Source organism: Serinus canaria, chromosome 13 (genome assembly GCF_022539315.1).
Source record: "Serinus canaria isolate serCan28SL12 chromosome 13, serCan2020, whole genome shotgun sequence".
NCBI lineage: Eukaryota > Metazoa > Chordata > Aves > Passeriformes > Fringillidae > Serinus > Serinus canaria.
Window position 1 is genome coordinate 226205 of NC_066327.1, and position 24668 is coordinate 250872.

The 24668-nt window shown below is 42.5% G+C and overlaps 1 protein-coding gene across 1 annotated transcript in view; it reads left to right on the forward strand.

The window, feature by feature from the left end:
- The first annotated feature begins 482 nt into the window (after positions 1 to 482).
- Positions 483 to 24668, forward strand: part of LOC103823772 (Kv channel-interacting protein 1) — a 174090-nt gene continuing 149904 nt past the window's right edge. Inside the window, exon 1 of the mRNA XM_009098917.4 lies at positions 483 to 992. Coding sequence (XP_009097165.1) covers positions 932 to 992 — 61 coding nt within the window. The 5' untranslated portion in view covers positions 483 to 931. The remainder of the gene's footprint in view (positions 993 to 24668) is intronic.

Genomic DNA, 24668 nt, shown 5'->3' on the forward strand with positions numbered 1-24668 from the left:
CAGAACTGAAAAAAATGCTAGGAATTGCTCTACCTCCTCCTAATCACTTGATGTTTGTAGAGCTTTGTTTCAACAGCTTTTTCTTTTAATATCCTTGAAAGGGATGTGCACATATATACTTGGCAGAAAAATAAGTTAATTTTCTTGCACGTCTTTCTGGTGTTTGAGAAAAGATATGAAGAATAAGGATTGCGGTGAAATTTTTGCTTTCCCCCCTTTGCACTTAGTAATTTTTCTTTGACTTTTCTGCTTGAGAAGAGTGTTGGAGATTGCTGCTTTCTACCTTTCTGTCAGACTTTTAATTAGCAGGAGCACACAGTCTGTGCAGCTGGGGCTTTGATGCCTTGCTCACTATTGCTTCCCACTCAGAAGATTTCTCTTCGTTCCGAGTTGGTATCCAGCCCAAAGTCCCAGCTTCCCCTGAGATCCTCAGCGTGTCTGCAGGACTCCAGTTTAGTATTCACTGGAAGAGCTGTGCTGATACTCCCATGCTAGACCTACAGGCTGCTGGTTGGAGCCATAAGGGAACGGGAGGAAGAATTAGCCTGTGTGTTTATGTGGCTGTGCTCCAGTAAATATTTTGATGCATCTGCTGCCAGCTCTGGTCTGAGGGAATCTACCTAGCATTTAAATTTTGATGGGGAGCTGTTTTGAATAATAACAGTGCAGCTGGCTGTGAGTCAGTGCATGTGTGTTGACTTAAAAAAAACCCTCAAAGCTTAACGCTTGCTGAATGCCGAGCTGCAGTGCTTTGCTTTTTCCCTCCTCCTTCCTTCTTTTCTTTCTTGTCTGGTCTTTCTCTGTTTTGTTTTGTTCTTGGGGGCATTTCACGTAGATTTTGTTCACTGTCAGTGGAGGGGTGGGGTAATAGGAATAAAAAAAATCCTAGCAAAAATAAATTCTCCCCAAAAACTCTCGAGTGGCTTTTGCAATGGGTGCTGTCATGGGTACATTCTCGTCTCTACAAACGAAACAAAGAAGACCATCAAAAGGTAAGACCTCCTGCTATGCTTTTCCTGTCCCTTTAGTTTATTTGCTGTGGGAGATATTTGCATGGGGAAGGGAGGAGAAAATGAACATGTGCCACTTGCAAGTAACCTGGCAGTGTTTTTGTGAGGGGTAATTTGCAGAGGAGAGTGGGATGCTAGGTGGTGGAGAAAACATGTGGGCATGAGGAAATTGCTGTGGAGGGGCTTGGGGGTTGAAAAGAATCTGAAATACCTTAATCCTTAATGCAGGCATATATGAGGAAGAGAAACTCAGTGGCATCATATGCAGAGCACTTGCAGAAGAGACCTGTTTATTTCCAAATCCCATGCTGTATAAACCCTTTGGAGAGGGAATAAAATGTAGATATACAGCAAATTCTTCCCAATACCTTCGGGTTTCTGTCTCCGGAAGTATTGTTAGAGTTAGGGTTGCATATTCAGTAATCCAGCATCAAGCATGCAATACTAATGTTGTGTGTTTTATAGCGATTAGCAAGAGGGGAAAAAAATTAGGATGTTTTTGTAAAAGAGAGAAACAGGAGCTCATAAAAATGAGAAATTAAACAGCAGTTCCAGGGATTTTGGTCCTTACATCCATAAATACTGCCTGTAAATGCTGATTTTTCAGGAGGTCTGATTTGAATAGTATTTGCTGGAGCTTTGCTCTATTTTCTTCAGGGTTAATTTGAAGATTCCAGAGCAGAAAGTTGAAAGCACTGTCAAGGGCACATCCAGACCTTACAGAACGAGTATTTTTTAAAAACAAAAGGAAAAACTCTATACCTTTAGCAATATTTGTGCTATTTAGAAATATTCCCTGCCTGAACTCTGCATTTTAGAGTCTCTTTCTAGGGAGGTCTCTATTTCCACTGGATCTGTTGCTCAGTTCAAATACATGGTTTTGAACTGCAGGTTGGTATGGATTTTCTTGCAATTTAAGTTGGAAATTGTCTTAGGAAATATTGAACACCAATTAATGATGCAAAAGAGAAGTGGGCAATGGCTGTGAGATTTTTTTTGTGGCAAGTTTGTGAGTCTGTGTTCCTGATACTGTAGAGTAATGTTTTACATTGGAGTGTGTGTACATAGTTTATAGTTCAACTTTCTGTGTTACTGTAATGCCCCCATAATTGTATGGTTGTTTGGGACATGTATGATGTCCATTTCTTACTTAAAATGTAAGAATAGCTGTGTAACTGTCTAAGCACTGAGTTACACCTGAAGCTGGGAAACCTGTGCTTTGGCACTGCAGTACAGAAGAACTGAAGAGGATGTGCTAGGCATGGTGGTTGCTGTGACACCAAGAGGTGTCTTGTCCACTTGCGAGGAACCTGGGAGCTGATTTCCACTAAATGTAGATAATTTCTGTCTGAACATATCCATTCTCTGTGACTTTGTTCTCTTGTGATTGGCTCTGTGCTCTAGTGGATGGAAGCCATTGCTTTTTGTTGGAGGTCACCTGCAGTAAAAATCCAGGATATGGTCACACATTTTAACCTATACAATGGAATTCACTCTTGCTGATGGTTGCTGGCAGTGGCTGTTCAGCTATATATATCAAAACGTGTGTTCCCAGAGTTATATCCTCTTGGCTCTGATGTGTTATCTGTGTAGTTTGCGAGTGTGTTTTACACTAACTGTTAGCACTTCACCTTGTGAGCAGTGAAACACTAATGCTGGGCTTGAATACAATCTGAAATTGTTCTTTGTCTCTCAGTTAAATAGTCAATCACCCCTACATGATGGACTTGGCTCCTTGGTGCTGCCCACATGTTCTCTTGGCATCTCCTCCAACCCTCAACAATCCTGGTGGCCTCTACCAGACCATGCTCTACCATATTCAAGTTTGTCTTGGTCTGGGGAGTCCAAAACTGGCCCCAGCACACTGGCTGTGCTTGCCGAAGTGTTGAGCAGGGAAAGGATCATTTGTCCCAGTGTTTGCCACAGACTGTTGGTGCAGCTTGATGTGGGGGCTTCTCTGCCAGAAGGCAGCTGGCTAGTGGTGCCTGGGTGCCACTGCTTCATTGGCTATTGCTAAGTTTATCTTTGATTGAGTAGTGTTTATTTTATTATTAGATTATCACATTATTATTTATTAATTATTATATTTATCTATTATGTGTTTATCTGAATATTTCAGGACCTCATGTAGTAGGTAAAACAAGGACCCGGAGAAATAGTTGTAACAGGGCTAGATCCACACCTCTGCAAATGCTCTTTCATGCTGGCAAGTATGTGCTCCTCCAAGTGGAGCAGTTCACACCAGTGTCTGAAGCTCTGATTCTCTGTTGTAATAAAGTAAAAGCAAAAAACAGGCATTGTTTCAAGAAAATACACAGGTCATGTCTAAAGTGAGGCAGTTCCAGAGATCAGTTAATACTAGGAAGCCCATGGTGGGTCAGGGCGCAGAGTGAGTGCAAGTGGCCCATGCTGAACCCTTCCAGCTCTGCCTGTGCTGCTCGCCCTCATGTCCTGCTTGTGGCTGGGTCTGGGGTGTTGGCAGTGGGATGGGGGGCTGGTTTGGTTATTCCAGCTGTGAGCAGAAAGGTTGGAAAGGACATACTAGCACTGTTCAAGAATACAAGATTAAACTGCTTGTTTTGATGAAAATGGGGAGCCTGAATCAATAAAGGCAGGAGTGACACAGAAATTGTCAAGCGGAGAGCAGTGATCCATCAAGCATGAGACCTTGTCTCTGGGAGAGGACAGCATTTTGCATTGGTACAGGAAGACATAATTCGCTTGGCTCAAATGTAAAAACTTAATCCAATATAAATGGGCATTTTGTGTTGGTAGGTTGGGACCCACATGCACTGTCCTGCAAGATAAAGATTTTTGCTTCTTAGACTTGCAATCCTATCAGTAAAGCTGCAGAAGCTTTCCTTGTTCACTGAAGTGTCCCCCAACAGTCTGTGAGATTGTGCTGTTCACTTTGGGAGTGGCTCAGGACAGTTCCACCAATTATTTGTACATTTCATTAGGAATTGTTTCCTGTTGGGATTCTTGTCTGCCTTTTCCAGCACTCTGAGTTGACCTACTAAAAGATAATACCTCTTTCTACCACGTTCACTTCACTTGTATGTCAGACCAGCATTCCTGGGATGCTGGTGGAGCCTATCTGAGGTCCTGGGGACAAGCTGACAGTGAGCCAGCAGCAAGGGTGGCTGGTGGTCTGCTGGGCTGTGCTTGGCAGAGCTTCTCCAGTAGACTGAGGGAGGTGATGCTTTTCCACTGGTGAGACATTTACAGTGCTGTGTCTGGTGCACTGGACTCCCCATGACAGAAGAGATGAGAATGTACTAAGCTGAGTCTATTGAGGGACCATGACAAATATGAAGCAATTGGAGCATTTGACATACAGGGGAGAAATTGAGAAAGCTGGGATTGTCCAGCCTGCAGCAGAGGAGACTTAGGGAAGTCTTAATCAGAGTGTATGAATACCTGAGAGAGGGGGGAGTAGAGGTGATGGAGCCAGGTTCTTCTCCCTAGTGCCCAGGGGCTGACCAAGGGCCAAGGGGCACAAACTGAAATAAAAAATTCTGCTTAAGCATTACGGGGGGAAAAAAAATTACTAAGAGGGTGACTGAACACTGGAAGAGACCCCACAGGGAGACTGTGGAGTCTCCAAGCTTGAAGGTACTCAAAATCCAAGTGAATACAATCCTGAGCTATAGTTAACCCTGCCTTAAAGAGGGAACTGGAGGTCCCATCCAACCTTATTTACCCTCTGGTTCTGGGATTACTGTCACTTTAAAAACCCTAAAGATACAGGAACTTCAGGTATTGGGATCAGGAAGTAAATTCAAAGCTCATTGTGAACCAAATGTCAACAAAGCTGACTATTTGGTCCTCTCTCTAGTACATTGGTAGCTAGTGCTTAGATGGTTGAGATGGACTTGAGTCTATTTAGCTGATTGCATATTCTCTTACAAACATAAGGAATAAATCAATAAATGAGCTGAAAAAACCCATCAAAACTGCAGCACTAAAAAGCAGAGGCCAGCACAGCAGATAATGCACACACAAATGCATCTCTGATTTCAATTAGATGCAGAAATAGAAATTTTTTTGTTTTTCCAGCCTGCATCCAATCATGATCAAATTTGTAGCTAGATTCAGCCATTTCCGTATTTGCCATGGAAACGTTTGAATTAGCAGATTGCTAAAGCAGGGGGAATTTCTAGTTTTGACTACTTTCTGCACCTCTGAGTTCTTTTGTTTGTTCTGTAAATATGCACTCACCCCTACCTCCCCCAGTGAAAGTGAAATATAACTTGAATATTCCTCAATACCTGAATCTTGTTTGGATTAGAGCTACAGGCTCTGATCCTGACAGCAGCAGCAAGCAGCACCATTTTCAGCTGATAATCATACTCTCTTAAATGTGAGTAACCATGTTTTGATCAAAGACCACCCAAACTTTAACTAGCAAGAGGAGTCTGGCACATTTGTTTAATTTTGCTAGAACTAACATCAGAAATTTACTTTGCTTAAAATGTCAGTTGTGTGATTCTTATAGTGAGTAATTTTTAGGCTTTATTTTGAAATGGCTTATTATCCAAAATTATCAGATTTTGTGCCTGACCAGCTGTATTTTCAAGTGGTTTACTTACCAGGTAACCAACTCTGCTTCACTTTGCAATCTTCATAAGAATATCAGATTGCCCCGAGCTCCTAAGGTTGTTGGGTCATGACAGTCCCCTTTCAGTTCTCTGTGCTAGAACAACCTGCTTCTCTGCTCAAAAGGTGAAAAAGTGATTCAGTAGTGTTTCAAGGAGCAGGCCCTTTTCAGCCTTAGTACAGACATGGAATGGAGATGATAGATTTGAGCAGGGAAGCTGCGTTGTTATTTACTTTGCCCAGTACATCCTGTTCCAAAAGAAAAGCTTTGAAAGCTTCCCTTCTCTACTTTCTTTCTGTTCCTCAAAGAAATTTGAGAGCTTGCCACTATTGTGAACAAATACATGTGTTCTAAAGACTCAGACTGTGCTCTTGGTATTTTCCGAATAGAGAGAAGATTAGTGCTCATCTGTTTTCTTTCTAGAACGAGGACGGTATTGTTTCCCTTGATTGGAGACCTGAGCAGGTGCTTGAGAGAATGGAAGAAATGGCTTACTTGGTTTCTCCTGGCTGTGCCTAAGAGCCAATATTTGGCACAGACACTTCACTTTCTTTCCCTAGTCTTGTCTGATTGTCATCTGATACATCCTGGCATGTCAAGTCCATGGTTGTCTGCCTGCACTGAAAACTGAGGATTTGACAGGCAGATTTTTCGAGGGAATTACCTTTGTAGAGAGTGTACAGAACAGCACTCCGCAACAAAACTGATGTAAGCATTCAAATCAGAAACAATTTGGAAAAATTGTGGCGACCAATAAGTGCTTGTCAGAACATGCATCTTTGCATAAAGCATTTTGGTTTCTCTGAAGTGCAGAGAGGTGTGTAGGAGGCTGCTCAGTGTCACAGCAGCCAAACATCCTGGCCATGGGGCTGACACACCTATGATGGGTAGCTCAGAGGTGAGGGAGCTGTTTGCAGCCGGCTTCCCTGAGTCCTACCAACCAGACTTCACCTGAGCATGGGGTTAGAGGTCTTACAGACTCGTGACTACTTCCATTCCCCGCTCCTCCATCTCTCAGCCAAAATTTCCTTAGCTCCCATGCAGTTGCTAGCTCTAAATTTCTTCCTTTGCCTTCAAGTGACTCCTGGCAGTGTGGCAGAGTGATCTCAAATAGCTGGTAGAAGTAGATAGCAATGATAAAATTAAAATAAGCTATGTGTGCCCCCAATTGCTTCCCACAGGCATACAGCTCCTGCCTGAAATGCTGCAGTCAGACACAGCTTGGAGGTTTGAAATAAAATAAAATGGATGGACGAAAGTTCACTACAGAGTGTTCTATGTTACATTAGCATACATGTGTGCTGATTTCCTGCCTATGGGCACAGGTACTGTGTGCCTCTGTGCATGCAGCATGTCCATGCAGAGCCATGAAATCCCACCACAAAGAAAAGAAGGGATCAGAGACTTCAGCTCTACAGGCCAGTGCTTTGAAGTTTCATTTTTTTCCACAGTAATTCAAAAGAGTAAATCAGAAAATACATTCTAACTTTTAACTTTCAGCCTTGGCAATATTCCAGTCTTTGTCATTACTACCTCTTCCAGTGTGCGTTACTGGATATTTGATGTTTGGAATGGGCACTAGGAAGCAGTTGATTATTTTGCAACTGAAAATATTTAATGCTGTAGATGTGAAAAGCTTAATACATTGCAGTGTGGAGAGCGTAGTTCAGGCCTGGCTGTTAGAGAGAGGGCATAGCCAGATAGATTTATTATGAATAGACAGTGTGTGAGACAAAGGCCGATTTGGGGGCAGGGTATCCTTGAGAAGTGGGAACTCTGTGAGAAGTAGCAAACAGGGCGAAAAAGTAGGACGAGAAAGAAGGATAGCTAGCACGTAGCTAGCTAACTGCAAAGATAAGCAAGACAAACTACAGGAATGTCAACTAGGGAGGAGCTGACCTTTAGGAGCTAACCAATAATGAGCTTGGCTTTTGCAATATGTATGAGGCTATTATAAAATGTATTTAATCAGAACTATATGGCTAAATAACCGAGTCTCGCTGATGAGCCATCCGGTGTCGGCGTCTCCCTTCCCCGACATTGCAGAAGTTTTGAGTAATTCCTGGCTTTACAGTTGTTAATGTCATCACATATATAAAGAGAGTCAGTAAGGGTTGTACAAATCTTTTGAAGAAAAAATTGAAGTAAAAAACAGGGTAAGGTGAGCAAAGGAAAGTTATCAGTCATTCTGATTTTAGTCAAGTGTAAGAGGAAAATAAAAATCTTCTATTTCTCCACTTACAAACCCCTGATCAAATACTTTATTTTCATATTTATTTAAGCTTTGTTAAAAAGACTGAAGATTTACACATTTTTCAAATATGGCAATTTTTAAGCTGAAATGTTTCATTATTCAAAATTGTTATTAGTTATAATTATTCCCTGAAACTTTCCAAAGTAAATAAATTGGCTTGCGATTTGTTGTCATTTTAGATGTGAATGTGTAAGTGTGATTGTGACTTTCTTGCAGTGGGTAACAGATCTTTGTGATTATGTTTAGTGTTTTATTTCTTATTCAAAAGCATTATCCAGAGAATGTCATAACACAGAGACACAGAAAGTTTGAGTATGTGCTCAGAGTCTCTGTGTCCTGTTGCTGCTCATACCACGGGTATTTATAAGGTAAGAAGCTTTTGCATTTCTCTGAGGGGCGTTTTCCAGCAGGTGTAGAGTGCTCTAGGCACCTCCTACCATCCCTGCAGGAAGGGCCCCAATGGCCTTGTGTACCAACTAAGAAATGCAGGTAACAGCTGTATGGTAGCACAGCAGAATTTTTAACCAAAATATGTTTGGGATTCCAGGCAAGGTATTTAATTTTTCTCCTTTTATTTGTTTGAGATGCCAGAAGGAGGGGGAGTAACTGTTATTATAAGATGGATTGTACTTAACAAAAAATTTTTAAAAGTGTAAACTGCATCCATGTGTTCAAAATAGGCAAGTCAAAACTGAAAGCAACTGTGTCCAGATGTCGCCAGTCTGTGTTTGTGGCTGTAGTGATGTCTGTCCAGACTGAAAAGGATACAGATAGTGGTCAGTTCGTCTCTACCTTACTTCGGCCAGCACTGCTCAGTGCAGAGAGGCTCTGAAGAGTTTGAACAAAGCACAGTACAATTGATTAGAGGTTGATGGGCAGAATGTGGGTCTGGAGGAGGCAAGGGAGGACTGTGCTAGCAGGCAGGCGTGGGGCAGCAGAGTTGCCTGCGGGGCTGAGCTTGTACTTGCAGGCAGGCCGAGGGTGAGCAGGCAGGAGGGGAACTGGCCTGGCTCTGGTACCAGGGTGTTTTAAGGAAGACACAAAAAGGGTAACAGAGTCATCCTTTCCTGGCACAGCTCTACAACATCTGTTTGACTTCCCTCAATCCAAACATTACTTTCTTGACATATTTAACAACTACAGCTCTTCACACACACCAGTGTTTGCTTTTCTTTTGCTTCACAAAAACCCTTCTCTCCCAAACTTGTTTTGTGGGTGGCTGGTTGGGAAGTGCCCAAAATTTCTGTAGATGGCCACAGCTGCAGTCTGTAGGCATAGGACATTTTATACTGTGGCTGAGAACAGCTAAGGGAGAGCAAGGCTGTCAGGATACATGTTGTGCTGCTGGAGGCAGTTTTCTAGGTAATCCATGAGACCATGGCACTGCTTTACTGAGGGCTCCTTAGTGGAACAGGAGAGTGTTACTGGGAGGGGAGAGCCAAATTATAGCCTGCCAGAGATCAGTGCTGAACATCAGGGGCTTTTAAAGCTCTGACAAAATACATATTTCTGCCTGTCAAATTTATATGCAAAAAAAATATGGATGAAACAAGCCACCTTCACAAGATTTACCTAGCTACAGCATGGTTTCAGAAGCACAGCTCAAATGTTTTGACAGCTATTGTAGCTTTGCTGCCTGCAGCTCAGGGCCAAGCTCCCAGGTATATTTTCCCAGGCTGCTGTTGCTCTATTCTAGTGAGTGATTCTGCACATCAACCCCATAGATTTTTTGATAATCAGCTGAAACCTCAGGCAAGGCCTCTGTTTAGCACATCAAACTGCATGAACTGAGGGTTGCTCCCTGTGGGGTGCACATAGCCATGTAAAGGATGATGCTGTTAGCTCTTCAGCTGCAAAATGCTGGGAGCCAGCAAACATCTGCAGAAAAGGACAGTTTCCCTTAGGGAAACTGTTTCATCCCATGCAGGTGAACTTTGTGGTGCAGTGGGGAGCATCAGCACCCCTTTGCATTCCTAATCCACACAGTTCAAAGGACTTGTTGACCATGTTGCCATTTGAACTGGGAGCAGTACACGGAAATTAGAATTGGGAAGTAAGAAACTTTTGTGTCAGTGCAGAGAGGACTGTTGCCTGCTAATCCTAATAAGCCAGTGTAATTGAATTGGCACACTGGTTTACATACTTCGCTGGGAGTGTCAAACATGACCCTGAACTGTGATACTGGCACCCCAGGAACTGAAGGCATGTCCTTATGTGGAGCCGAATCCCTGTAACATGGCTTTTGATTTAACCAATATTTTAACATGGGAGCTGACAGAAGGTCTCATTTGCAGTCTTGTGCATACAGAATTAGCCAGGCTGCAGACAGCTGGGAAGACAGCTACAGTAGGGCATGAGGAAAATTCTGCCAGGGTGGTCATTTGTATATACTTCACAATGGGTAAAGGCAAGCATGTGCAGTTCTGCAAAGGAAATCTGATCCCAAAAGGTCCTGTCCTGATTGTTTAGCTAGCAGCTGGACCTGCATGCAGAGCAGATTTGGTACTGGGACAGAAAGTCGACCAGAGACTGAGCTTTCAGGAAAATGCCTTTTATTTCCAGGGCTTTAAGTCATCAAAAGGGGCTATTTACATTAGCAATTTGGCATCCTCTGCTTGGCAAGAGTTAAGGACATTACAGCTGAGCTCCATCATTTCTAATCACCTCTTTGATTGAGCACTGGGCTGCCCTGGCTCACTGCAGCCCTCCAGGTAAGTATGAAGTAAAAAGCAGGGAATTTTCTAATCAGGTATTTTCTGGGCAATGCCATCTGCTATAGCACTTTATATGACTACATTTGTATTTCTTGTAGATGATACTGTCTTTTCTGTTTCTGTCCTTATTATTGATGGAGATGAAGTACTTGCAGTTCAAAAGTTCATATAGCACAGGAGAGGAGCATGCTGGGTGCACTTTCCTCAGGTGCTGGTTGCTGTGGCTGCTCAGCAATGCAAGGAGAGACCACTGTGTCATTCTGAGTGTCACTCACAGCCCAATCACAGCCAGGTGAATGCTCCGCAGGGTAAACGTGGGGCTGCATCTGTTCAAGCAAATGCATTCTCATGTTGCGCATATACTGGTTTGTAAAACCTACAAAGCCTATCAGTTGTTAGACTAAAAGTTTGGTTCAAACCTGAAACTTTTCTTTGCCCCATGGAATTTGTGAGATATTTTGGAAACTCTGGAAATGCTTAGAATTGGAATGAATTTTGTTATAGCTCTTTCCATTGTTTGTGTTTGGCAAAACTGTCCCCTTATGAGTTGTTGCCTAGAAATTATTGATGGAGGTAATGACCTGGTAAAAGTTCTTAACCTCCATTTGGATCAAAACCAGGCTGCCAGTTTTTGGAATTTGCTGGGGTGTGGCAGAGCCGAGGTGAAGCTCATGGGCTGCAGGGCTGAAAAGCACAGGCACAGCTTTGCTGCTCCCCCTTGTCAGCATCTGTCCACTTCTGGAGGGACATGCTCCCATTTGGAGATCAGTGCCCTAAATATCAGTATAGTTTAGGATCAGACCCTCTATTTTCAGTTAATATGCCTGAATTCTGGGTGGAAACAATAGTTTAAAATAGTTAAACAATTATAAATAAATGCAAGGGACATATATGTCTGGTAGTGTTTTCCACCTGCAAGAAAGTTTCAAACCCCACTGAATTCCTGAATAAACAGAAACAATTGAGTGCACCTTTGATCCTCTTCCCTGTTCCCATGAAGAGAGGCTTCCTTGCAGATGCCCACACAAATCACATTCGTTTACTTAATATTTCTGTCCTGTTAGCCATGAATATAGAGCAATCTGTTTAACGAGCTTTAATTTCCTTGTAAATTCAACTGCTGAGGCAGGATGAGGTGGGAACGATGCTGCAGGAGATCGGATTTCATCTGTGCTTTCCCTGTGACCTGGTGCAAGTGCCGGGTCTGCATCTTCACAGCACCTGCTGCTCTGTATTTGCCAGTCTGCAGGTCGAGGACATGATGCTGCCAAAGCTGCATTAGTACCTTTGGGCATCCTCATCAGCTTGCTGTCCTTTTCTGTGTAATAGCTGTTAAGAGATGTTGAGTTTTGCCTAAGTTAGTTGCTTGTCACTGGCCTGCTTGTTGTGATTCAGTTTTGTTGTATTTTGTAAGCACTATGAGTGGGCTCCCAATCATGTGAGATTTAGGAGAGTGGGAGGGCATAGCTAAGGCACCATTTTTCATGTTGTGACTGCTGCTTTGCAGTGTCAGACAGCACAGAGACCGTAACACAGGGGTGTTTTGAGATCAGTAATGGTTGTAGACAGTGGTCAGAGGGCTCCAATGAGAACATTTGTGATCATCCACAAATGGAAATGTTTGAGTGTGTCCACTCTGGTGCCAGAGTGGGCAGAGAAAGCTGGAACCCCATAGAGCTAGGCTGGGCTGTGTGTGCATGGAAATAAGCATCACCTTCCTGAGGAGTCAGTGCAGCGTTTACAATAAGATTTTGTAGAGAGTGAACAGATGTCAGCAGTAACTGCTCAAATCTTGATGTTTAAAATCCTGTGTGCACTTTGAAATGTGTCCTTTATTTTGGTTGAGGGCAAGGTGCCCATCCTTCATCAGGTTGAGGTTACATCAAACAAAGTGACAATTGTTAAGGGCAAAGTAATGTAAATTTTCTATTTTGCTCCTGTTTCCCTGATTTTGAGTCTGATCTTTCAGTAAATAACATTTTTATTTATTTAACATGTGAAGGGTGTGAAGGTACCTGCAGTGGGGAGAGAGAAACTCAGAGACACAGAGGTGTTAGTTTCTATCCTGGAAAAGACAGCAGAATATGACTTAAATTTGAACAAAGATAATATTAGGGTGGTTTCTAAGCCTGGTTCCCAGAGAACTACACATTGGTTAACTGAATGTTTCTTGTACTAGTAAGAGAGCCTTGACCTGATGTACATTTCATGGTCCACGTAAATGTGGAGACACTGCCAAAATGATCTCATTTCTTCTTCTATTTTCTAATATTCTCTTTCCTTCCTATAATTGCAGACATTCCAGAAAATGGAGTGAAATGTTTTTCCTACTGTTTGATTATTTGTTTCATGCATATGCCTTTCTGGGACACACAGTTCTGGAGCACAAAGCTGAGTGCACATGCTTGGAGTCTCTGCAGGCTTGTATAGCTTTGAAGCAAAGACTCTAAAGCTTAAGTAAGATATTTGCAGAATTAAAGAGAATTTAGAGGAACAGGAGTAGAGATTTAAATTCCTGTAAATAAATCCAGTCTCAAAACCAGGGATAAGTTTTCACCTTCCTTCTGCTACCATCTTAGAGATGTTTATTGGATGGTGAAAGGAGATATTTACAGAATGAAACTGCTCACAAATATAAGGAAAATCACTTGAGTTACTGGCTTCTGTTGATGTTCACTCTAATGATCACATTACAGATAGGATTTACTAGTTAACAGTCTCGACTGCTAAAACTGCAGATAAATGGCAATGCAAGAAAACATTGTACATAAGTTGATAGCATTATTTTTGCAGCACTCTAATTAGGCACCTTCATAAAATAGACATGTGCATTTGTAAATCCAGCTCCCAAAATTTCCTTGCTCACCAGCTGGAACATATCTAGGATTCTCAATTCAAACATCTCAATCTGCTACATATCTTATTTTAGATAAGCCTCAGTTTTTAAACTTAATCAGCTATTAGAAAAATGTTACCCTGTATCCCACAGCATCCTCTGAGTCCAGGAGGAAAGTTTGAAGCCATGAACTCATTGTGCAGGAATTTAACAAATCTTGCCGAGCTTAATTCAGCCTGGAAAGTTTGGCGCTGTCTTTGCTGCCAACGCTGCTCTCTCCAGGTTGTCCCTTCCCATATATTCTGGAGTTGCACACTTCGGTGATACAGGAGGGCAGAGAGCAGACTAACGTAGGTTAATTCTCAAGCTCTCGCTCCCCTTGGTGCCAGTAACCTACTTACAGGAGCGGCAGCGCAGCCTCCGTGTGCGCTGGGAGGATTGGATTGTCTCGCCCGGCAGTGCGGCTGTAGCTGCATCGGCGCAAGCGCCTCTTCGGCAGCCAGCTCGGGTAGAGATTGACGTTGTGAGCAATAGAAAACCTTTGGCCCCACGCATCTGATTTTTTCGAGTTTTTGAAACAGGCGTTGGAAGCAAGGGAGAGGCTTGTATAACAACGGGTGGTGTGCGCCTCGGGCTCTGAGCAGAAGTGCACTTTGCTTAAGAGCTTCCTCTCAAGCAGCCTCCACAGGTTTCTTTAAAGCCAAATAGGACATGTCTTTCTCTGCAAGGGTGGCAGGCAGAAGTAGGACAAGGTTTTGATCTTTTGAAGTATTAATACAGATCACAAACAAATGAAGTGCCAGAAGATACAGAAATTTTAAAAAATATGTTGAAACTTTTGAGATAATTTATTTTTTATTACAGCTAATATTGTATTTGGTGTAAAACACAGAACACGTTTTGACATATCCTTTCCCTGGTGGAAAAGAGAACAAAAAGGAAAATCCAAATTTACTCTTGATTGAAACCTTCTGAACCCTAAATGTCTTTTTTCCATGAACGGTAGTGTTAAGAAAGACACATTTCATTTCTAAAGCCCAAAGAAAAAATAAAGTGTAGCCAGCACAAACTGGTACTGTCTTCTGAAAGAGTTTTAGCAAGCGTGTGGGATAATAAATCACCCAACATCAATCTTGGCACCTTTCAGGGTTGAAGAGGAATACAGCATTACTGAGGTGTATCCATTTTCTCCTGCGTGAAATAGAAATCATCCAACATCAGCTATGTTAAAAGAGCTACTGCATGTGCAGTGTCTATATGATTTAAACAGTGATTTAAATATCTGTAGATATCAGCCCTCCAAGGAATTTTGTCTGTTGTGACTCACATCTTATGTTGTAAATTTATCTGTAAATGTCATCTTTTACTGAGGTATTTACAAACTTCAATATTTTTGGTAATTATTTGTAAATAGTAGCTCTATTGTCAGCAGCAACAGTTTGGATCTTTTTGTCATAGAAAAGTGGGAGGGAACAACTGTTTTGGCAAGTGAGAAGCAAATAATTCAAAGTCAAGTGTTGGACTGGAGTAATTAAATCCAACAGCAGTAGATATTCAGAGTGAAGTTCGGCAGTGAGATTGTGGCTGCTAAAGGCAGCTGTGCTTCATGCATGTGTGAAGTGCAGGTTGGTGTTCCTCGGAGAAACCTTCCAACTGCACCTCTTGCATTTACCAGGTCCCGTGGAAGCCGGAGGAGTTTGGTGCAGCTGCTTTTCCAAAGTGTCTGGCAAGTGCTTCTAGAGGGTGAGTGTTTAGTAGATTACCTGCATGAGCCTGTAGAAATTTAGCCATTGACTGGGTAAATTGCATTAAAAAGAAGCCATTAAATCACTAAACAAAATCTCTTTTGAACTTGCCTAGTATCTAACCATCTTCTGCAAAGGACACTGACAGGACTCCTGCTCTGCTTTGATCTCATGCACATCTCCTTGCACAGCTCTCAGTCCTGCTCTGTTCTCCCTTGCCCTCTACGTGGTCTGGGCTTTTGTGTTGCCAGCTGTGCTCCTCATCCCATTGTTTCAGGCTTGGGCATAGCTGGGCTGCAGTTTGCTCTATGGGCAAACACACTGAAGGCCATTGGGTTTTTGCACTGCTTTGGGCCTGTGTGGAGGTATTGTACCTACAGCTGTTCTTTTGTGCTCATGTGTGGTTTGTGCCAAATGCAGTCATTGCTGATGATTAACGAACAGTTTTGGTATACACTGTAGACTGTGTCCTAGATTATAACTCAGTTCTCCTATATACAAGTCCATAGCAGCGCTGTGAGCAGCATGCTGTAGAAAACATCCCAAAGGACAGGATGTATGGGCACACAGCTTCTCTTGTTCCTTGTCAAATTACCAATGCATACATAGTTTCATCTTAAGCAGAGCAACAGCATTGCCTGAGGCTGTAACTACTATCCTTGCTTGTAATGGCCTTGAGATCCTGGGGTGAGTGAGTGCCCTGATACCATTGTGAATTTGGTGAAATCATTGCAAATCATACAGTTCAGAAAATCATTCATGTGCTGCTTAGAAACTGCATCACTTATTTTATAGAGAAGGATTATTGAATTAAGGTCATAAATTTATAAAGAGAACAGCAAGTTTTTTGTTTGTTTCAAAAACCTTTATTGCCTTCATCCAAGGATGTTGTCTATCTGTAGTATAGCCTTTGTGGTGACAAATGGTTTTAATATTTGTCCCAGTTTGTAGCTTTTTCTTTTTTTTTCCTTTAGTCAAGCATGGCAGAAATAGGAGTGATTAATACTGAGAAAAGTTTGCAGCTCCCCAGGTTTAGAAGTATTAATCCTGTCTTGGACTATTCCACTTTCTCTTTTCACCTTTTCAAATAAGTAGATTGGATTTTGCCTGAACTCAAGACATTAAGCCTTCAAAAGATGAGGGTTTACTTTATAAAGCGCTCTTGAGAAGAAGCCCAAGGTCTAGGCCCAGTCTTACTTGTATGATAGTCTGTCCCCACTGTTTCACCACTTCTTAAACCTCAGGGAGAAGCTGAAAAAAGAAGAGAAAGTGAATGACGGTTTTGCCCTTGGCAAAATGCTTTTTTTCACTCCCTGTCATGCCCAGCACAAGCCTGTCTCAGGAAGCCACTGGTGGGGACTGAGATGACTGACAAGGTGGTCAGGAAGTTCCAGCCTAAATTACAGCCCTCTGTGTCCTCAAAGTGGACTGGTGTAATCTTAAGGAGCACAGTAAGAGGTTAGGACAGAATGAGGAAGGGGTCATAAACATTTATTACAAAGGAACTGTGTCTCTGTGAATGTGAGTATAGAAGCTAGTGTCAGGAGCCCACAAGTTATTTTTTTTAGGTATGATATTATTCTCTTTCTAGGACACTCAAGATTACCTCACCAGGGTTTGTATGTGTTTGTAAGTTTAAACATAGTATAAGAAACAAGTGCCACACAAGCCAGCTTGGTATTTTTTCTGTGGATACACTCAAAATTACTCCATGGAAGAAGCAAAACTTTTTTCTATTAAAAATGGCATGAATTTCTAGTATCAAAATGTGTCTGCTTGTTTCTGCATGTTCTCCAATCTTAGTCAAGGGAAGAGTTATTTGGTATCAATATGTAAAAAAAAATGCAGAAAGAAAAATAAAAAATAGAGGAAAGCAGATAATGTTATCAGGATGGCAAAGGGAATCCAAAGGTCTGTCAGCTTGGTTAAGAAAAGCTGGGAGAAGAATTTGCTTCTGTCAAAGGAGGCTGTAAAAGCATGCAAGCAGGTAGGACAGGTGCCAGAGCAGGCAGTGTGATGAACTTTTGGATCAGTACTAATAAACTAAGTGTTGTACAGCTGCTCTGAGGTTTGATTTCACTTGGAGGAGAAAGTGACCCATTTGGTAAGCCTTTTGCTTTTCTTATTATTCATGATGCCTTGTTCTTAGTGCTTTGTCTCACAAACCAGAGGTGAGGAACTCTCTGGGGTGGCAATGCCTGATGAAGCCTGGACTCTTGTATTGCCCCTATATAAAGAGAGAGTTTGGGTCTTGGAAACCTTCACTTCTATTATTGTCACAAGCCATGTGAGACAGGTCAGGTGGAGGCAGTGACAGATCACAGCAGGAACTCCACAACATCATCTGTCTGGACACAGAAATGATCTGTGCTCCTCCTCCCTGCTAATCTGTTTTCCATTGCTTGATAGTTAAGTGTGGCTATAATACATAGGAAAAAAAAAAAAAAACACCCTCATGCTATACAGCCCATTTTTAGGCTACTAAAAAGATTCACTGTCATCCAATTCCTCCAGCTTTGGACTGCTAGTAGACAGTGGAGCATGGCTGCTATATCTTATTTTCAGTAGCTAAATTGCATCAATAAACTGCTGAGTATTATCAAGTACTTAAACTAAGACCTGAGGATGGCAGGAGGTGATTAATGAAAGCAGGAAGAGGATAAGGGGGATAGGCTTTGCCATCAGAGTGTTACTGAAGGCTTTGTGCAGTTTGGCTGAAACAGCTGAAGAAGCAGCTGGCATCAGAGTTTCCCTTATAGCCAGGTTGGAATGGGTTAGGTGGGAGCTTTAGAGGCTGATGTTTCCCATCTCATTCGTGTGCAAGCATATGCAGGAGAACAATTCTTAGATGCTGTGTGACTGGTAGCACAAAAGTGTGAACACTAACTATTTCTCCTCAGTTCAACCACCTCCATGTATCCTCCAGATACATCTCTTTTAATCTCATTTTCTTCTTGTCTAAAGTCTCAAAGGTGATTTGAGTCTGTGAAGATGTGCTGGGGTAGTCGGGCAGAGCTCCCTCCTCTCCTGTGCTGCTAGTTTATTCCCTTCCTGTGCACCATGCTCAGGATGAGCACAGTTGTCTGTCAGCAATGAAGCTTCAAAGATGTGCAACCCAAAATTGTGCCTTGCTTAGCCGGATGTGCAGTGTGTGCAGCACCATCCCCTTACCCAGCTGGAAAACCAGCAAAGTACAGGGAACTGAGGAAACCTAGGTGACAGCTCAAAGTGAGACAAATACTTCAGCTGTCCGGTGTCCATTCCTCACCAAATGCTTCAGTATTTAACAGTCTTATTAAATCTAAAATAAGTTTCCATGGCTTTATAACTCTTACTGTATTTTTGTCGCCTCTGGAAGCTGCTTTGATTATAATTTGAGCAGTTCGTGCCCAAGTATTAAAGTCAAAAGCAGCTTCTTTAGTTGTGTCTAATCTGTGGTTCTTAGCTCACGTTATTAATGCTAATAATGCTTTTTCATCACAGTCTAGGTCCCATGCCTCAAGAAGAAGTTTCCATACCTTTAGTACTGGGTAGTCCTGCGTGGAGATAAAGTTTCCCATATCTTCGATGGGGTTTTCTTCTATTTTCAGCTTCTCTGGTTTCTTCTTTCCCATAGCTCTTTGGCTGTGACTCTTGCAGCTTTTGCTGCAGTTGTTATTCTTGTAGCCTTTGCTGCAAATTTGGGCCCTCCCCACCTCTTCCTATCCAGCTTTTCACTGTGGGGACAGGCTTTGCAGGCTCTGCTTTGTGTCTCTCTCTGCTCTACTTGTGGGCAAACCTTGGACTGTTTGTCCTCACAGCGGGAGCAGGGAGACGTGGGGCCATGTGTTTGAGAGGGAACACACAGCAGACCTCTGGTGTACATCAGGCAAGCAGCCTGTTTTATTGTACAGAGCATACTTTTATAGGCAATGTAAAGCTCTCAGCTCTAAACAGTCATTGGTCTAATCTCCACACCCTCTGAACCAGTCAAATGCTTGTATTTTAAGAGAGTTAATATTGGTTGTAACATCTGTCAATAGCCGAGAGGCTGGTTTATGGAACTGGGCTGGGTTTCTTATTTATATCTGGATTGATGTTCAGTACAAGTCAGCTTGTACTGCAAGATCAAAGCTCACACATTTTCTCATAAAGCAAAAAATAACCACAGTAAATGTCTCTGGATGCTGTGGAGGATGACAGTGCTATGCCACTGTCCATGTAGACATGGGTTGTGGACTGATAAAGCAGCATTTTGAGTCATGGAATGTTTCTCTTGGTGCGGCAAATGCTCAGTCACCCTGCACATGAGGCTTTGAAGTTTTCCGGTAGGATTAGTAGGCTTTGAAATTTTTGCTTAGGATTAGTGAGCTTCTCTCTGCATAGGACATCTCTGGAGGCCTTTAATAAAGCTCTCAAACATGTTCTGCTCATCCAGCTTTAAAACAGTTGTATTTTGAGCAATAAAGGGGCCCTAGTGAAGAAGTTATTCCTGATGCAGATTCTGATGGGGTGCTGTCATACTGCCAAAACTTCTGGGCTGGTCTCCAGGTGTTTTAGCACTGTTTCTAATTGCTTCTTGATTTCAACGTCCTGCTGTTTTCTAAACTTTTTTTTTTTTTTTAAATCTGGTTTTCCTGCTGAGTGATTCTTCTCCTTTTCTTCTCTTTTTGTATTCCTGATCCTCTCTTCTTTCTCTGAGTGTTTTGCTCTTTCTTTTTTGCATCTTTCCACGTCTCTGTTCCTTCTATGGGGAGGTAACTTGTGACTTCTTCCATTGCAGCTGTTCAAGAGAGCAGGGATTTTTTTCACAGGTAGGTGATTTGAAGGGAAAATGGGTGGACTACACCTGAGAGAACGTGATCCCTAGGCTCCCACTCCTCAGGTACCACTGCTCTCCTGGCTTTGGCATTTCAGCTTTCCTCAAAGCCCAGCAATAATCAAAAACGATGCAAAGTCCTTCTGACCCTGTTAGGATAACCCTCTGAGGTTACCTCCGTGTGCCAATATTGAGGCTTATTCCTCCTGAAAGTCCCCACTGTGATGACCTCCTGAAAAGCATTTTCTGCACTGCTTAAATTTTAAGCACTGATTCAGAAGGGAAAGAGCTGGGTGTCAGTGCCAAGCCTTTGGAGCACATAAACCTCAGAATGGGACTATGTGTTTTGTGTTTGCTACAGAAGTTCTGTACTCTGTCTTTTTTGGGGAGGGATATTCTCCTTAATGATTTTCCCACCCCACTAAGTTTTTATTAATTATTTGGTTGTCTTGCAGGAGCCAAGAATTATGCTCATTGCTTTTGATTAAGAATCACACTTTCCCAGTTATTTCTATACACTTCTTCTAAAGATTATAAAGAGATTTGCCAGCAGCTATTAATTCTTCTTAGACCATCCTCCATGTTTTACAGAATTTCTGAGAGATGAACGAGTAAGTGTTGATTCACCCTTTTACTGAATTCTGTGCTGAAATATAGACCAATGTAAAAGATACTGGTGCAGTTCTAGTAGTGTTACTTCTGATTAGGTAGGGCCTTGCTCTAGAGATGCTAATTGCCTATGCTGTGTTAAAACTAGAAAATAAGTTACATTAATCACTAAAAATTGATTTTAAATAGTTTCAAAGTTATAAACAATTGATCAATAAAGGTGAGAGAAAATGCTGGGGCCTTTGGGGATTTAACAATACATTCATTACTGTGAACAAATTCAATACAAGGAATAAATCAATGTCTTAACTTGCCAGCAATGTAATGTAATATTTAATAAACTATTGTTTCACATAATCTAGTGCAGGCCAGACTGATATTTCTTTTATGTGGTATCTGAAAAATTACTGTCCTTCCCCCAGTAAATTGCTGTTTGATATTTTCTGCAGAAGGGAATATGAAATAATAATGAGAGGGTGTCATCGTTTGAGCCTGGCGCAATGCCAGTGCCCCCACGAAACAAACACTGTCCTTCCCCCAGGCATGTGTCCAGCTTGCTTTGGTCTGCAGCCTATCTGCCAACACTTCTCTGCATGCCAAAACCCTGGACTGGTAAGAGAGAGTCCTACAGAATGCAATACAGAATAGCAGCCCTGAGCCACCAAGACCAACAGTGAGATAAGTGCATTGTATATCACAGAAGAGGATTGGATAAAATCCTATTGCCATATATTTTAAAAGTTAAAATATATGGCAATTATTCAGAAAGGAAGAAGTCTGTACTGGGTGATACCTGCTAGAATTCAGGTAATTGTGAGGTTTATGGTAGCAGATCCCTGACCAGGGAATAATGTGAACTGACTCCATGATTGCAGAAGACTGATTAAATGCTTTATTGTGCTATACTATACTATACTACTGTATGAAAAATCCCTTCGCCCTTGCCAAACAGTTCGATACAGCTTTGACCTATTTGGTCAATCAATCAAATCACCACCACCACCAGTGTCCAATTAAGAAAGTACCTTTTGGTAAACATTCTCTGTAACACATTCCACATGTGTACAACAACAGATGCAGCAAGTAGAGATAAAAATTGTTTATCATAATTTTTCTAAGCTTTCTCACAGCCTTCCCCTGGAAAATCCTGGGAAAGTCTCTGTCTCTCTCTGTTCAGAGGATATGTGAATACCACATTTATGTGCTCCAAAGGCTTTGCCCTGGCACCTAGCTCTCTCCCTTCTGAATGTTCTGGTGCCTAAAACACTTAGTGTGCAGTATCAGTCTCTCAAATTCTTCAGAACAAAGATCTCAGTTAATCTAGTTATTTTTTCCCAGATTGGTTTCTCCATGCCTGTTTTCCCCTGTAGCACCCACACTGCTCACAGGGAGAGCCAAGCCATCCTCACAGGCCAGAGGTGGAAACCTCTCTGGTCTGGCCTGTCTGGGATCCCATTGTGAGTTTTCTTGCTGTTTTCTTTCTTTGATAAACATAGGTTAGCGCACAGTAGTGTGGTTTCACCATTAGAGAAGCAATGGCTTCTATCTCTTGAATTATATTCAAAAGCACTAAATAATGGCTGAAGTGGATTTCCTTGCTGAAACCCTTTGTCAGCTATGTTAGTATTAACAAGCACTGTTTCATCCATCAGAACTGTTGCCCAAGTTGGCAGGAGATGCTTCTGATCACAACTGGTCCAGGAGAATGTCCTCCCTCTGCCCTCCAGCACAGGGCATGTTGTCTAGGCTGTCTGATATATAGTAATTTGCCACTCTGCAAAGATAGCTTTAGACAGATTCTCTTCATTGTCTTTAATTTCTTCACATTTGTTCTCCTTCAAAGAACAGCAATGTTATTTAGCTGCTGTTTTCTGTTTACAAGGTACTGCTGTGTTATTAGGTCTGAGAATTCAATCAGGAAGGGAAAAATTAAATTAAAACAAAAGAAAAGTGTACTTTGGAGGGAAGAAGTTCCAACTGCAAGAAGATGTCAGAACATACAGAACAGCTTAACACTTAGGTGTGAGATAAGGCCTAAGTGTCTGATTTTACCAGCATGTCTGCAGAGCACACAGAGGTTATTGAGGCAGGTGCAGGCATTCTTGTTAGCATGACTCCAGCAAGAGCCGACAGAAGGGGAGGGGGGAGCCCCTGGAGGGTTATGCAACAGGTTTTGCAGTCCTGACACTATTGCTGTTACCATCCTCTGTGCTGCCAAACAAAAGCCAGGGCAGGAGTGTCTCTCCTGACAGAGAATACTTTCTCCTGCTATGCTGCCACCCCTGCGGTGCCCTCCATCCACCTCCTACTCTTCTCCTCCTGAACCAGAATCTTTACTGCACATGTGCCAAGGAAGACCCTGCCAGCCAAGCTGGTGTGAGGCCTGGATTTGGTCTTATGAAGGTTGTGGCAGTGAAACCACAGTGCCACTGTGTCTCTCTGACCTGCCTGGGCCTTCTCTGTTCTTTGTTGTTCCCCAGTCATGTGACCTTTGTGACACTAAGTTGTTGGATTGAGAGCCTCGTGGGGGTCTGGTTTGCCTAGCTCTGGACCCCAGCTTCACCGACAAGGACAAAAGCAAAAGACTAGAGGTGCTCTTTCTTCTCAGGACTGAAAGTCCTACAGTTTATTGTGGAACCACTCCAGGGACATCTGGGAAGGAGCTGTTAGGTAAACAAAGAGGCTGGGATGGAGCTGTCCAGGAAAAGAGTGAGTTTACCATGGCAGGAGATTTTAAACCTGGGGGAAGGGGGGCAGAGGGAAGAAACTACAGACAATGGGATACAAATGATGCAAGGGGCAATGGGAGGATCCAACCCAGGGCAAGACCACCATCAATGGCTTTGGAGGAGAGGGGAGAACGGAACAAACCATGTGATACAAACGAACCACTTAGTGCAATATAAAACTACTCAGTGCAAAATTCCAATCACCCAGTGCAAAATAAGAACTAAATAAACTACTTAGTGCAACACAACACCAGGTGATTCCAGTGGAGAATGTATCCTCAGGGAAGCAGCAATCCCTACATTGTGTGAGTTTAACAACCCTCTGCTCCCTTTCTCTTCTAATTGTTCCTGTTATTACAAACCAAAAAGGGAAATTTATACATCAGGCGAAGAGCACTGGCTAGTCTGTCTCTGTACTTTGGGTCTGTACTGTGGAACCTCAGAAGCTCCTTATCCCTCATTTAACAATGGGCAGTGGTTCCTGGAAGGACTAGACCTCCATGTCCAGTTTGAGCTCTGTTGAACATTTATCACTAACCTCTAATGGCCATACACTTGGCACAGCCACATGGATGTTATTTTTATGTTGTTTGCTGCATTGCAGTTGGGGTTTCAATTATAAGACTAGAGGCTGAGGAAGAAAGAACAATCAATCCTGCTGCCACTTGTTCCCGGAATGACACGCTGAAGTGATGAATTTAAGCTTGTGACATGTTCTTCACTCTAATATTAATAGCAGTGATTACTTCAGATGATAGCAAATTAGATAGGACAGGGTCCCCCAATGCTTACTCCCCACAACTGAATTAGTTTTGATGCTTGTATCCCCATCCGTGTGTTCTGTTTATGCTGGATATTATGTTCTGTGCCTTCCAGACCGGCTCTGAAGAGTGAAAGTTTTGTTTTGGTTTCTTATCAGCCTGCTCCCCCACAGCTGGCAGGACACTGAGATGGGGCAGTACATAGTGCTGCTTTTGCTTTTTGCTCTTGCTCCTGCTTTGCTCTTGCTTTTTGCTTCTGCTCATTAGTTAGTTTAGCTAAGCAGTCTGAATTCTTCCTGGACTGTTTTTCCTTTCCCTTTTTTGGACCTATTCAAGCCTGCTCCGGACTGGGACCTGGGAAACACCGAGAGTTTGCACCCTGTGGCTGCAGCAGCTGCTCCAGTGCTGGAGGGACTGATAACAGAGCGAATACCCCCAAGAGAGACTTTCTGAATTTGTCATCTTTTTCAGAGCAGTGACAGAGTGGTGTCGTCTGGTATTGTTCATTTTGTGTTGCTGGGGGGTGCTGTACCTGTTAAATAAACAGGTTCTTTCCACTTCTCTCTGAGAAATCTTTCCTGAACCGGTTGGGAGGAGAGGCCGTGTAGGTTT